Source organism: Salvia splendens, chromosome 9 (assembly GCF_004379255.2).
Source record: "Salvia splendens isolate huo1 chromosome 9, SspV2, whole genome shotgun sequence".
In the NCBI taxonomy this organism is placed as follows: domain Eukaryota; kingdom Viridiplantae; phylum Streptophyta; class Magnoliopsida; order Lamiales; family Lamiaceae; genus Salvia; species Salvia splendens.
This window is the reverse complement of record NC_056040.1, coordinates 26,198,090-26,208,186: the sequence shown is the minus strand read 5'-3', so window position 1 is coordinate 26,208,186 and position 10,097 is coordinate 26,198,090. Positions and strand designations below refer to the sequence as shown.

The following is a 10,097-nucleotide window of genomic DNA, read 5'->3' as shown; positions in this document are numbered from 1 at the left end:
GTTCTTTAAGAAAAACATGAAAACTATTAAATTAGGACTACTTATTTCAAATTTGGTGCCCAAAACCCGGGAAACTTGAATGTAAAATCAAAAAGTTATGGCGCCAATTTTTGTTATGCCAATGCATAAACTCATTGATGCAATTGAGTTCATCTCTGGAAAGGAATAAAGATGTCAAAATCTTCGCGTTTGGACCTTCATATCACCGATTCTGAGGTAAATTGAAGCAATGTATAATTTCTCGCATTAGATCCTAAATATTCTCATTACCGAATCTATTCTTCTTTGGCAGGCTTTGGGTCTTCTTGATTCAGCTTCATTTCCTTCAGGTTCGTAAAATTGGAATTTCTAGCCCTCAATATGTTTGATGAAATTACTCATTGACGGTTTCTACCATGTCTTTAATTTGTTTCATATGTTGTTTTGGGTCTTAATTATGTTTATCTCTTTGTTCATAGAACCACCTAATATCAGAAACTGGTTCTCGAGCTACGTGTATGAGTCCCCGGAGTTGGATAGCTCTAGTTGTTTTCAAGATTTTGATGGGGCTGGGGACACTTGTGGCAAGGAAGAAATCACTGGGAAATTTGGGGATAATCACCCTACAGTTAGTGCCAAACAGGTGAAACCTTGTGATGGGATTGAGTCGAATGAATTTGATGATTCAGGATGTTGTGAATCCAGTGCCGTGGTGAGTGAAAGTTTGTTTTGCCAAAAAAGATGAAAACTTTGTCTACTTTTCTTATTCTTGCCAGGTTTAAGTTGTCATTTTTTGTTTATACACATCAAAATGGGGATAAACAGAATTGGAATGGTTTAACAGCTGCTGCTTCTTGTCTTATGTCTTACGTATCGTGGTGAACTCTATATATAGGTTTCGGGATCGGCAGAGTCCCTTTCATTTCCTTCAGGTATGAAAGGCTTTAGGCATTTATGTAGGACTCAATTTTGACAAAGAAAGGGTTGTTAAGGACATTCCCATTTCCTCAAGCAATGAGCTACGAAAAATATTATCAACTTCACTAAATCCATGTTTATATTGTCTTTGGTGCTATCAGAGCCTCCTTGCATCGGGAATTGGTTCTCAAGTTATGTCTATGAGTCACCTCCTCTGGATACTGCTCTTGATTTCGCAATTTCAGATTGTGAAGAGAGGGAATATGATAAGTTAGATGTGGTAGAAAAGAGCGCCAGTCAGAATACAAAGGATTCAATGGCATCTACAGATGTTAAAAAATCAGAGTTGTGTGCACTAAAGAATACCTCGGATGCAGTGGTGAAAGGCCTGAACGTAGTAAAAGGTACCAAACTGGATTATCAATCTATGTGCAAGGTATGTTCCTCCCTCCCTATATCCTTACTATGTCTGTTGGTGGTTTATAAGTATTCTTCCAGCAAAATCAAATTATGTTCCTCCCTCCTTATATCCTTAAGATCTAACTTTAAGGGATAGACCCAAGTGGTTTTAAAAGCCCACATACTGAGCCATTCTTTAGAAATCCTGAGACTCCCACCCCTTATAATCACATGTCATTTTGATGTAGTCCATCTACATTATTCTATTTTCATATGGTTACTGCATTGATACTAGGATTCCTCAGGGTGTAGTTTTCTTGTGTGCTGAGATTCGGATAACGCCAAGTTCTATAATTGATAATATTTTCCCACCCAAATTCTACGAACTTGATTGGCTAATATTTTGATATAAAGATATGTACTTTTGCGCGTGTGTTTTCACACAACATATACTGAGCTGTATTTCTTATTTCTGACTTCTGCTTGGAGCATAATATTAGATCTGAAGGGTCTCTTTCTGCACCATTCTCGTGTAGATATGGACATATTCCATTGAAAGGGTTAAGCTTCATAATTTCATGAGGACTGTGAGCTTTTTGAGGCCATAAAGCTTCTTTTCTTCTGTTCCAATATGATTTCCATAGCATCTCTGTCATCCATGACTATTGCTGACTAATAAGTTTCCCAATGGTAATCAGTCTATATAGTGGTTTCAGTTCACTCTTTGACAATGGAAACTAGAAACTAGACATTAGAAAATAGAAATGAGAAACTAGAGACTAGATACTAGACACTAGAAGCTAGAAACTTGAAAGTGATTTTCGCTTAGCTACTTGACCTACAAAGTGGTTTTTACTCTTTAGCATGGAAATCAACTGCGCAACAACCTTGACAATATAGAAATTGGGTAACCATTAACCAATAAGCACAGTAACATTTTGTTGCAATTCTGTGTTGTTTTTCTTTGCAATTTGCATTTAGGTTTCAATTTTATTTTATGTCGTCGTGTTATTCACTAAGTATCTGAGTTTTTACTTGGGTTGAAACTCCAGCTGAACATTGCTTCCTTGTTTATCTCAATATGTTTTTAGTTCAATAAGTTATTGAAAATGTGTGACTGTGTAATACAAATAAAAATTGAGAAAGCAAAACCGTTGCTACTAGTCATAAGCCATTACCTGGAAAATATGTGCTTTAATATTTTTACTGGCATAATAATATGTCTCGGTGGTCTTCATGACTGTTGATACTGAGTTTCTCAACCCCAACTTTGTGTTATTTGTGATTTGTTTGTAGGAGGATGACGATGATGTTATGCTTCAGGCATTGCCTTCTATACCAAGTCTATCTAGATCGGATAAGGTTTCCAAACCAATGCTGTTTGGACAAAAAGTAGGATATAGTAACTACCAGTCTCTAGAAAAGATAGGCAGCACAAATGCACATGATGACGATTATGATGAAGAGTTGCATTGCAAATTTTCAAGGAGAAATCCAATATCATTCAGTATGGAGAAAAATAAAGGCAGTCAGGAAGAAATCACTGGGAAATTTGGGAATAATCACCCTACAGCTGGTTCAAATGGATCTGATGATTCGGGATGTTGTAAATCTGCTGCCATGGTGAGTGAATGTTTGTCTTGCCACATAGATGCAAACTTTGTCTTAAGTTGTCATTTTTTTAATTTAACCTCATATAAAATGAGGATAAACAGAATTAGAATGGTTTAACAGCTGCTTATTCTTGTCTTGTGTCTTACATATTGTAATGAACCCTTTATATAGGTTTCTGGATCGTCAGAGTCCCTTTCATTTCCTTCAGGTATGAAAGGCTTTAGGCATTTATGCTTGGTAAAGAAAGGATTGTTAAGGACATTCCCATTTCCTCAAACAATGAGCTACAAAAAGTATTATCAACTTCACTAAATCCATGTTTATATTATCTTTGGTGCCATCAGAGCCTCCTTGCATCGGGAATTGGTTCTCAAGTTATGTCTACGAGTCACCACCTCTGGATACTGCTCTTGATTTCGCAATTTCAGATTGTGAAGAGAGGGAGTATGACAAGATAGATACGGTAGAGAAGAGCGCCAGTCAGAATATAAAGGATTCAATGGCCTCTACAGATGTTAAAAAACCAGAGTTGTGTGCACTAAACAATACCTCGGATGCAGTAGTGAAAGGCCCCAACTTAGGAAAAGGTACCAAACTGGACTATCAATCTATGTGCAAGGTATGTTTCTCCCTCCATATATCCTTACTATGTCTGTTGGTGGTTTGTGTATTCTTCCAGCGAAATCAAAATTATGTTTTCTACTGCAAGGCATAAGCCAATAATATGATTTTACGACCCTCTAGGTAGATTTGATTCTTGAGATCTAACTTGGGTAGACACAAGTGGTTTTAAAAGCCCACATACTGAGCCATGCTTTAGAAATCCTGAGACTTCCACCCTTTATTATCACGTGGCATTTTGATGTAATCCATCTACATTATTCTATTTTCCATTCTCTGAAAGTCAAGCAGTTATGGATACTGCATTGATACTAGGATTCTCAGGGTGTAGTTTGCTTGTGTGCTGAGATTCGGATGTAATGCCAAGTTCTATGATTGATAATATTTCCCACATGATTGATAATATTTCCCACCCAAATTCTACAAACTTGATTAGATTAATCTTTGATTTAAAATTTGTATTTGTGCTCGTGTGTTCTCGCATTTGCCTTGCTACCAACATATACTGAGCATTATTTCTTATTTCTGACTTCTGTTCAGAGCATAATATTAGATCTGAAGGGTCTCTTTCTTATTTCATGAGGACTGTGAGCCTTTTTAGGCCACAAAGCTTCTTTTCTCTTGTTCCAATATTATTTCCATAACATCTCTGTCATCCATGAGTATTGCTAACCAATTAGTTTCCCAATGTTAACAAGTCTTTAGAGTGGTTTCAGTTCACTCTTTGACAAGAGAAAACTAGAAACACGGAACTCGGAAGTGATTTTAGAGTGGTTATTACTCTTTGGCATGGAAATACTACATTAACTGCGCAACAACCTTGACAATCTAGAAATCGGGTAAGAAATAAGCACAATGCCTTTTTGTTGCAATTCTGTAATTGTGTTTTTTTCAATTTGCATTTAGGTTTCAATTTTATCATATGCCATCGTATTATTCACTAAGTATCTGTGTTTTTACTTGCGTTGAAATGCCAGCTGAACCTTCCTTCCTTGTTCATCTCATTATTGTTTCCACTTCAGTAAGTTATAGAAAATGTGTAATGGTGCAAGGGGAATCATTCACCTCGTACAAAATAGAATTGTGAAGGCAAAACCATTGCTACTAAACTTAAGCTATTGCCAGGAAAGTATATGTGCTTTAATATATATACTGGCATAATCTCGTCGGTTTCATGACTGTTGATACTGAATTTCTCAACCCCAACGTTGTGTTATTTGTGATTTGTTTGTAGGAAGACGACGATGATGTTATGCTTCAGGCATTGGCTTCTAGATCGGATAAGGTTTCCAAACCAATGCTGTTTGGACAAAAAGCAGGATATAGTAACCACCAGTGTCTTGAAAAGATAGGAAGCATAAATGCGCATGATAACGATTATGATGTAGAGCTGCATCACAAATTTTCTAGCAGAAATCCAATATCATTCAGTACGGAGAAAAATATAGGCAGTCAAGATGAAAGATCTGTTCATAGGCCAATTAAAGGAACTGTTCACGTTAACGATGGCCATGGAAACAAAGATATCGATAAAACTGTATCACCTCGAACAATTGATAGGATTGTACCAGGAGATAGTAGGGGAAGTCAAGCTGACAGAAGAAGCACTGGGAAAGAAAATAAGGTGACTGAACTGCAGGAACGTGGCTTCATTTCTGTAAGGAAAAGGAATTGTCAAGAAAATGCGGAGAATGTGGCAAGGCTCAGAGTTAAAGTGGAGCCTTCGATAAATGTCGAGAAGGATGACAGCATAGTGAGAAAGGTGTTATCTGAGATTTCTAACTTCCATTCTGGGAATGCAGTTGCTACTACAGGAAAATGGTGTTGCCCGAAGAAGAATAAACCGGACCTCAGTCCTCCTTTGAAGCAGCTTCGGCTAAATCAATGGTTTCGTCGCGTATAAGTTAATGTTTTCGAGTGGTACATCTGTTCGTTTCCGAGAGTGCTGTTCATCTCATAATTATGTGTATGACTGTTTTTCTTCAGTTAAGCCATGTGTTTAAGACAATCCTGCAAAATGCATAACATGATGAAACCTTAAATTGGGTTTTGTATATGTCGTGTGGAAACTCATTTGTGCAGATTGCCTGAACTAAAAACTATGAGAATTGAGAAAAAAAATGTTAAAGGTCGAAAAGTCTTGCTATTTTTATGTTAAAGAATTTCGCGATATTCAAAACGTTTAAAAATTAAAATAAATATTAGTAGCACGAATTATGAGAAGTTTTTTTGATAAAAAATTGGTTAACTTTTGAACTTTACGATGTTAGTTCTTTCCAAATTAAGGGTAGTTAAGATGGGTTTTGGAGAGTTAACTTGAATCTTGAGATATGAGTTAGGTTTTAGCACATGAAGGGCTAACAAATCGGGTGTTTGGTTACCCATTTTGTTTGTTTTACCCATTCTGTCTGCCGATTGGTAGTTCAGAATAAAAATGACTAATGGGCTTGAAAGGACTATCCTGCCCTTAGGGTTCAGGATACATGAACCTGATTGAGGACTGGCTGGGAAGGGACTCTCCTAGAATTGACTTACTTAGCTTCACCACTGGTGATCGGGATGGTCGTGTGAGTAGAATAACAATGATAAATGAAGATGAGCAATGAATGAACGGTCTATTATCATAGTAATAAATTTATATTTGGTCAAATTCATATTCGGTCTCCACAAAAAATCGGTATATAAGTCTTGGCTAGGGGTGGGGACGGTATACTGTATCGAAAACATAGTAGTTGTATGTTCCCTTTGGTCGTCTCGGCTAGGGGTGGGTATGGTATGAAATTGTCATATCTTATGCTACATCGAATATTCAGTATGAGTAAAAATATACATTTGCTTGATCGAATCGCATTTTGAGTATGACCAATTTCAGTAACATTACCATTCCGCCTTCTTGGTATGTCATACCAAAATTTGTTATATCAAAATTTTACGGCATACTGAATTCCGGTACAGTCAATCGCAATAATGTTTTATTTCACTTTTATGATATAGAGTGAACTACTCCCTCTGTATTTAAAAAAATAGAAACATTCGAAACGGCACGAGTTTTAATGCACAATTGGTAAAGTAAGTGAGAAGAATTGGTAAAGTAAGAGAGAGAAAAAAATGAGTAAAGTAAGAGAGATGAAGAGAAAAAGTAGTGAAAGTAGAGTTAGTGGATTGTGGGGTCCATGTCCTAAAATAGAAAGATTCTAAAGTTTCCATTTTTAAGGAACGACAAAAAATGGAAATAGTTGTTATTTTTAAAAAAACGGAGGGAGTATATTTTTAGACTCTATACTTGCAAAAACCTCCCTTTGTCCCTAAAAAATTGATAAACTTGTAAATGACATGAGTTTTAATGTACAATTGGTAAAATAAGATAGAGATGAAATAGGTAGTGGAATGGATGTTAGTGGGTTGTGAGGTCCACATTATAAATGATGTGTAGAATTATTATTATTTGTTTAAGAACTTTCCATATATAGACTTTGTCTAATTTTGGGGATATCTCGAAATAGTAAAACCAGTCTATTTTTTGGGGGCGGATGGAGTATCATTTGCGGTCCCAGATTATACCACTTGCTTGTCCAGATGTTTTTTCATTTTATGACCAAATTTTCGGATAAAAACGCCCCAAAAGCATAAGGGGTATTTTTACTCACTCTCTCTTACTCTACATTATCTTCACTTCAACTATTTTACATTATTTTTTCGAAACGAGTGCAAAAATGAAGCGCCTCGCTTATAGTGGGACGGAGGAAGTATATTTTTATAAAAAATACAATTAACAAAATTATAATTTAAAAAAAAAGGGTCAAAAATTCCCGCCATCCCGACGATGAGATTTAAGGGGAAAAAAATGAGGAGTCCAATATTCCCACCATCCCGGCAACGAGGTTTCAAGAGACAATATTGACCATTAATTTGAATTTGATTGTTAGAAATTTTATTAATTTAAATGTTACCAAAAAAATATTTAACTACGAGTTTTATTATTTTGAACATTATTTAAATAGTTGTGATATTTTAAATATCTTAGACGTAGAGGAATGATATGCTAAATATCTTATGTGAGCACCGCTCTTTTGACGCACGTTTATAGTTATTCGTTTTGATTTATATATTTAGTTTGATTCTAATACATTAAAAAATATTATTGAAAATTTTAATTTCATAAAATCCATAAAAGTCAAAGCTCAATTTTATTATTTTATTAATTTATTTGAAATTATAGAGAAAACGAGCAAATCAAGCTTTTTTATAAATTTTGTGAAATTAAAAATTTCAATAACATTTTTTTAGCGTAGGTAGCATATCATTCCTCGTAAAAGAGGAATATTAGGAGCGATATTAGGGTATATCATATCTTTATTTTAGTGATGTAAAAGTACAATATACCAAAATAATAGTACGATAACTATATCAAAAAATTTATCATACCAAAATTTTTAATATAGTATTACCAAAATTTTTAATATCGTATTAGGTTCTCGGTATATACAGTACCGAGACACCCCTACTTCTACCTCATAATTTTTGAGTCCTTAGAGCATCCGCAATGGGCGGGCGATGGCATGCCCGATGGCGCGCATCGTCCGCGCCATCCATCGTCCGCACCCATTGCGGGTGCGTGCCATAGGGCGCGGACGATAGTCGCGCCCTATACTTCGGTCGCGGAGGATAGCGCGGACGATGGCCATCGTCCGCGCCATTGCGGCTATCGCGGACGATGGTCATCGTCCGCCCCATTGTGGAGGTCGCAGACGATGGCACGCGGTTTTGATTTTCTATTTAAATCTCGTTTCTCATTCAGTTGTGCATACGAACATATCGACTATCTCTTTACATATTCTCTCTCTACATCCAACCAAAATGAATCTCGGTGACGACACCAATAGTTCTAGTTCGTCTGAATCCGGTGGTTCGCTTGACGAAGCATTAGATGCAGCCGTTGAAGAGGCCATGGCGGCATGCTATGCGCAAATGCAGCGCGAGAAGGAGGCGGCGGCGGCCGCGGCGGCTGAGCAAGTCCATTGGCCTATTCGACATAGGTCGTATGTTCGACGCGACCACCAGGAAGCTCACAGACGTCTGGTTGAAGACTATTTTGCCGATCAACCGCGATGGGGCCCTACTGTTTTCCGCCGCCGGTTTAGAATGTCGAGGTACCTTTTTCTCAGCATTGTTCGTACATTGTCTTCACGTGATGAATACTTCACGTTTCAGGAGGACGGCATCGGGAAATCCGGCCTTACACCATTGCAAAAGTGCACGACTGCTATTTTTGTCAGTTGGCATACGGCACCACGACGGACCTTTTTGACGAGTACCTCCACTGTGGAGAGACTACAGGCCGCGAGTGTCTGAAGAGCTTTTGTCGGGGGATAGTAGAGGCCTATGGCGACACATATTTGCGCAAGCCGACAACTACTGATTGCCAGGGTCTGATGCAGATGCACGAGAGGGCGCACGGGTTTCCCGGGATGCTCGGGAGCATCGACTGTATGCACTGGGAGTGGAAGAATTGTCCGACGGCGTGGAGAGGCCAATTCACAAGTGGATACAAGGGCAGCCACCCGACGATGATCCTCGAAGCCGTCGCTGATCATCGGCTCTGGATCTGGCATGCTTACTTCGGAGTAGCCGGGTCGAACAACGACATCAACGTCCTCAACTCGTCCACCCTCTTCACCGACCAATGTAACGGCAACGGCCCGGCCATCGAGTTCACTGCCAACAGACGCCAATACCATATGAGGTACTACTTTGCCGATGGCATCTACCCACGGTGGCCAGTTTTCCTAAAGACGGCCAGCTGCCTAATTGGTGAGAAGAGGGTTTAATTTGCTCAAAAGCAGGAGGCGGCGCGGAAGGATGTCGAGCGGGCATTTGGGGTGCTCCAATCACGGTGGGCAATTGTGAAAGGGCCGGCTCGTTTCTGGTACAAGAAAGTCATCGCCGATGTCATATATGCGTGCATAATCATGCACAACATGATAGTCGAGAGTGAAGGCGGAAGCGCATCACCGACTGGAATGAAGACGACCGTGCATCTAGCTCTTCCGGCACATCGACCGACACACCCGATAGAGGGTTACCGTTAGGCTTCGAAGAGGTTCTATCTAGACAGGCCTCAATGCGCAACCAACAGGAGCATGCGCAGCTCATGAGCGACATGATTGAAGAATTGTGGGCTCATAACCGGCGTCGCTGAGTTTGCGTTTTTTTTAATTCGCATTGTAATGTATTAATTTTTATTAAATGAAATGAAGTTTTTAAAATTCGTATTTTAATGTATTATTTTTTTTAAATTCATATAAATTTTGTAAATATTAAAAAAATATGACGTGGCGCGCCCTATTTGCAAATATTAAAAAAAGATGACGCAGGTGGGGAGATAGGAGGAAAAACTGGGGAGATAGGAGGAAAAACTGCTGACGTGGCGCGCCCATTGCTAATGCCCTTAGCATTGGTAGTACTATGTCATTTTGCATTGAATCCCATTATATGTATCCTCATCCAAAATTTTATTCATATAAAGAATTGCTCCATGCGCCATATTTTAAAATAATTTTATTCAT

At 38.3% G+C, this 10,097-nt stretch overlaps 1 protein-coding gene across 2 annotated transcripts; it reads left to right on the top strand.

The window, feature by feature from the left end:
- LOC121749811 lies at positions 1-5,690 on the top strand. 2 transcript variants are annotated; one of them, XR_006039664.1, is made up of 10 exons: positions 1-216; positions 293-329; positions 459-691; positions 875-911; positions 1,059-1,333; positions 2,593-2,919; positions 3,082-3,118; positions 3,255-3,529; positions 4,248-4,370; positions 4,766-4,899. XR_006039664.1 is itself a non-coding variant. In XM_042144457.1 (9 exons), exons 1-9 carry the CDS (start codon positions 172-174, stop codon positions 5,432-5,434), a joined length of 1,935 nt encoding a protein of 644 aa, XP_042000391.1. In that variant the 5' UTR covers positions 5-171; the 3' UTR covers positions 5,435-5,690. The 2 variants fall into 2 exon arrangements, 1 of the variants encoding a protein (XP_042000391.1); XM_042144457.1 differs by lacking the exon at positions 4,248-4,370 and having other exon boundaries at positions 5-216; positions 4,766-5,690.
- Positions 5,691-10,097: the final 4,407 nt, after the last annotated feature.